The sequence below is a fragment of the Rhizopus microsporus genome, assembly GCF_002708625.1.
Source record: "Rhizopus microsporus ATCC 52813 unplaced genomic scaffold scaffold_51, whole genome shotgun sequence".
NCBI classification, from domain to species: Eukaryota; Fungi; Mucoromycota; class Mucoromycetes; order Mucorales; family Rhizopodaceae; genus Rhizopus; species Rhizopus microsporus.
In genome coordinates, this window is record NW_019671966.1 from 1 (window position 1) to 2,670 (window position 2,670).

The 2,670-nt window shown below is 34.9% G+C and overlaps 2 protein-coding genes across 2 annotated transcripts; one reads left to right on the forward strand and one right to left on the reverse strand.

Moving 5' to 3' along the window:
* On the reverse strand, nt 1-670 carry RHIMIDRAFT_118172 (uncharacterized protein). Its single transcript, XM_023605361.1, has 2 exons — nt 315-670; nt 1-243 (listed from the first exon to the last, which is right to left on the reverse strand). Exons 1-2 carry the CDS (start codon nt 507-509, stop codon nt 124-126), a joined length of 315 nt encoding a protein of 104 aa, XP_023460918.1. The 5' UTR covers nt 510-670; the 3' UTR covers nt 1-123.
* A 1,360-nt stretch (nt 671-2,030) lies between these two features.
* On the forward strand, nt 2,031-2,644 carry RHIMIDRAFT_209612 (mitochondrial fission 1 protein; the record flags this gene model as incomplete). Its single annotated transcript, XM_023607152.1, has 4 exons — nt 2,031-2,096; nt 2,153-2,279; nt 2,330-2,509; nt 2,559-2,644. 4 exons carry the CDS (start codon nt 2,031-2,033, stop codon nt 2,642-2,644), a joined length of 459 nt encoding a protein of 152 aa, XP_023460919.1.
* Nucleotides 2,645-2,670: the final 26 nt, after the last annotated feature.

Genomic DNA, 2,670 nt, shown 5'->3' on the forward strand with positions numbered 1-2,670 from the left:
AAGAGGCTATCGTGAACTATTTTGATATGTACCTGCCATTCGTAACAAAGTGAAACTCCAGTAAGGAGAATATGAAGGAAATCCAGTTGAGCTCTTGTAAAAAAAAGAGAACTATTCATCTTTTTAACTTGAAGCCTCGATCTCCCCTATATGTGAGGTAGGCTTTAAGTAACATTTCTCTTTACTAGAATCCTTGGTGACAACCGAAAGGACATTTCTTTCTTTATGGACAGATGAGGACAGCTTGATCATGAGGGGAGACAGAATAAAGTTAGATCAACGACAATGAGCCGTTATTTGTAAATAAAAAGTACCTTTGCCAATAGTAAATTACATTTGTAAACATCCTTTGAAATGCGTTTATATTCAAAAAAAGACAATAGCAAAAGCCAACAATATTTATTTATTAAAGCCAATGTTTTGCAAAGAAAAAAAAGGATCAGCAACGGCGCCAAAAGGTTTTTAAAGGTTCTAATTGCTGCTGTGACGACATTCTTCAGGTCGGCCATTGACCATCAGAACAAGGTATCCACAAAAACCATCAGGCCATCAAATATCAAACAGCCTGCAAATGCCCGCAGTAGCAGACGTACCATTGGGGTATGCATTAGTTGAGCCATTGCCAATTGTCCAACTCGCTTATGTGCCCCACTGCGCCAGCCAGACAGCAGGAAGCTCGTCAAACAATCTGCCACAGCTGTAACCTCAGATAACTAGTTCCCAATTAACTACTAGCCTCCTGTAAAGATTCCAATCAAATGTCCCATAACCATCAGAAAAAGAGATTGCATAGAAATCCTTAAACACACAATCATCCCCTTGCTGAGCATGTTTATAAAACCTTACCTTGACCAAAGAGAGCCACTAAATGGAGCCAAAAAGAGTATAAAGAAAATAAGGAGAGAATAGAAAGAGAGAAAACAAATTTCCCTCTTTTATACTCTTTTTTTAGTTATGTGAAGTTACTGTTTTATATCTTTTCAATAAATAAGGCTTTACTTCTTACAAGAAAATAAGGTTTACGCTCACACTTTTGTTTGTTTTTAGTGTTTTATGACTCTTTACAAAAGATGGGTCTATCTTTTTTATTCTTTTTATGTTTATTCAAATTGTGGTTTGTATATATATTTTAATGAAGTTGCTCGCCTCTTTTTCTTACATAGTAAAAGACGAGAGGGGCAATAGATTCCATATAGTCTTATTTATGTCACGCGTTCCTGGACTTATTTCCTAGTCTTGGTTACACACCGTTTGTGTTACGCTATCAAACTTCTTTTTTCCTTTAGATTTTGCTACTAAAAGCTAGATAAATACTGTTTTTTAAGTGCTGCATTTGCTATGTCTAATAATTCTGTACAAAGCAATATAAGAAAGTTTTGCTTAAATTAAAGAATGTAATGGCCAAAAAAGGAAATAGCAAATGGTATCATATTCCGAGATCCTGGTGACTCTAAACCTTTTTTCTTCAAAAAAGCAACCTTGAACAAGAGTCATGGTTTTCAGAGTGCATTCAATATCACAATACGATTCTGTAGACTGTGGGTATCAAAAATGAAATTTCTGGCAGATATCTTGAAAAAGGGAGGGAGGGAGGGACATAATCATTCTTAGATCTATTGATCCATTAATGACCGTATTATGCAGATAAATGGCCGTTTGAGGATATTGCTTTTTTTCCCCTCGTTCCATCATGTTTTCTGATCGACAGGGTTCGGATTGTTTCTGATCTCTTTCTCACTTGAGCAAACTATCAAAAGATACATATGAATATATGTGTGATGCTTGTTTACGTTCTTCAAGTAAAGGCTTTATTTAGAGTATACACCAAGCTCATTTATTGACATTAATATGAACACTACGGTTTATTGGACAACAAAAGTATAAAAGAAAAAAAAGATGTAAAAAAGAGTTTACATGTTGTGCCATTATAGTGATGACGGTGAATCGGAGACTGAACAGACGCACAGTGAAACTAGATTTTTCCTAAATGAATAAAATGTCTTTATAACACGCACATATATACCACCCATATGAAATTCAATCCTACTCCTTCAGTACAAGACGCTGACATTGCTCTTAGTCCAGCTGAACTCGAAGTAATGGGCATGAATAGATATATACTTGTATTTTATTCATAAATGTATATGTTTAGGTACTTCGTAGACAATATATTAAAGAAGGAGAATATGCTACGATTCAAACCAAGTTCAATTATGCTTGGGGACTCATTAGATCAACAAAACCCAATCATATAGAGCTGGGCATCAAGTTACTAACAGGTAAAATAATAGCCATTTTTTAAAAGCAAGACTTTATAATTCCCATTTAGAAATCTACACGGATGCTCCTGAAAGAAGAAGAGAATGCTTATACTTTTTAGCTATTGGGAACTATAAAATTTCAAATTACTCAGAAGCAAGGAGATTCAATGACCAATTGTTAAAGCTTGAACCTAGAAATGAACAAGCAGCAAGTTTAAAAAAACTTATTGACGACAAAGTATCAACAGGTAAACAATAACATACATATATATATGTATACTGATGGCTGCTTTTCAGAGGGTGTCATTGGTTTGGCTATCGTCAGTGGAGTCGTCGCTGTTGGAGCAGCTTTAATAGCAGCTGTGGTCAAACGTTCAAAATAAATTGTACCATTTCTTTTCTTTTTTTT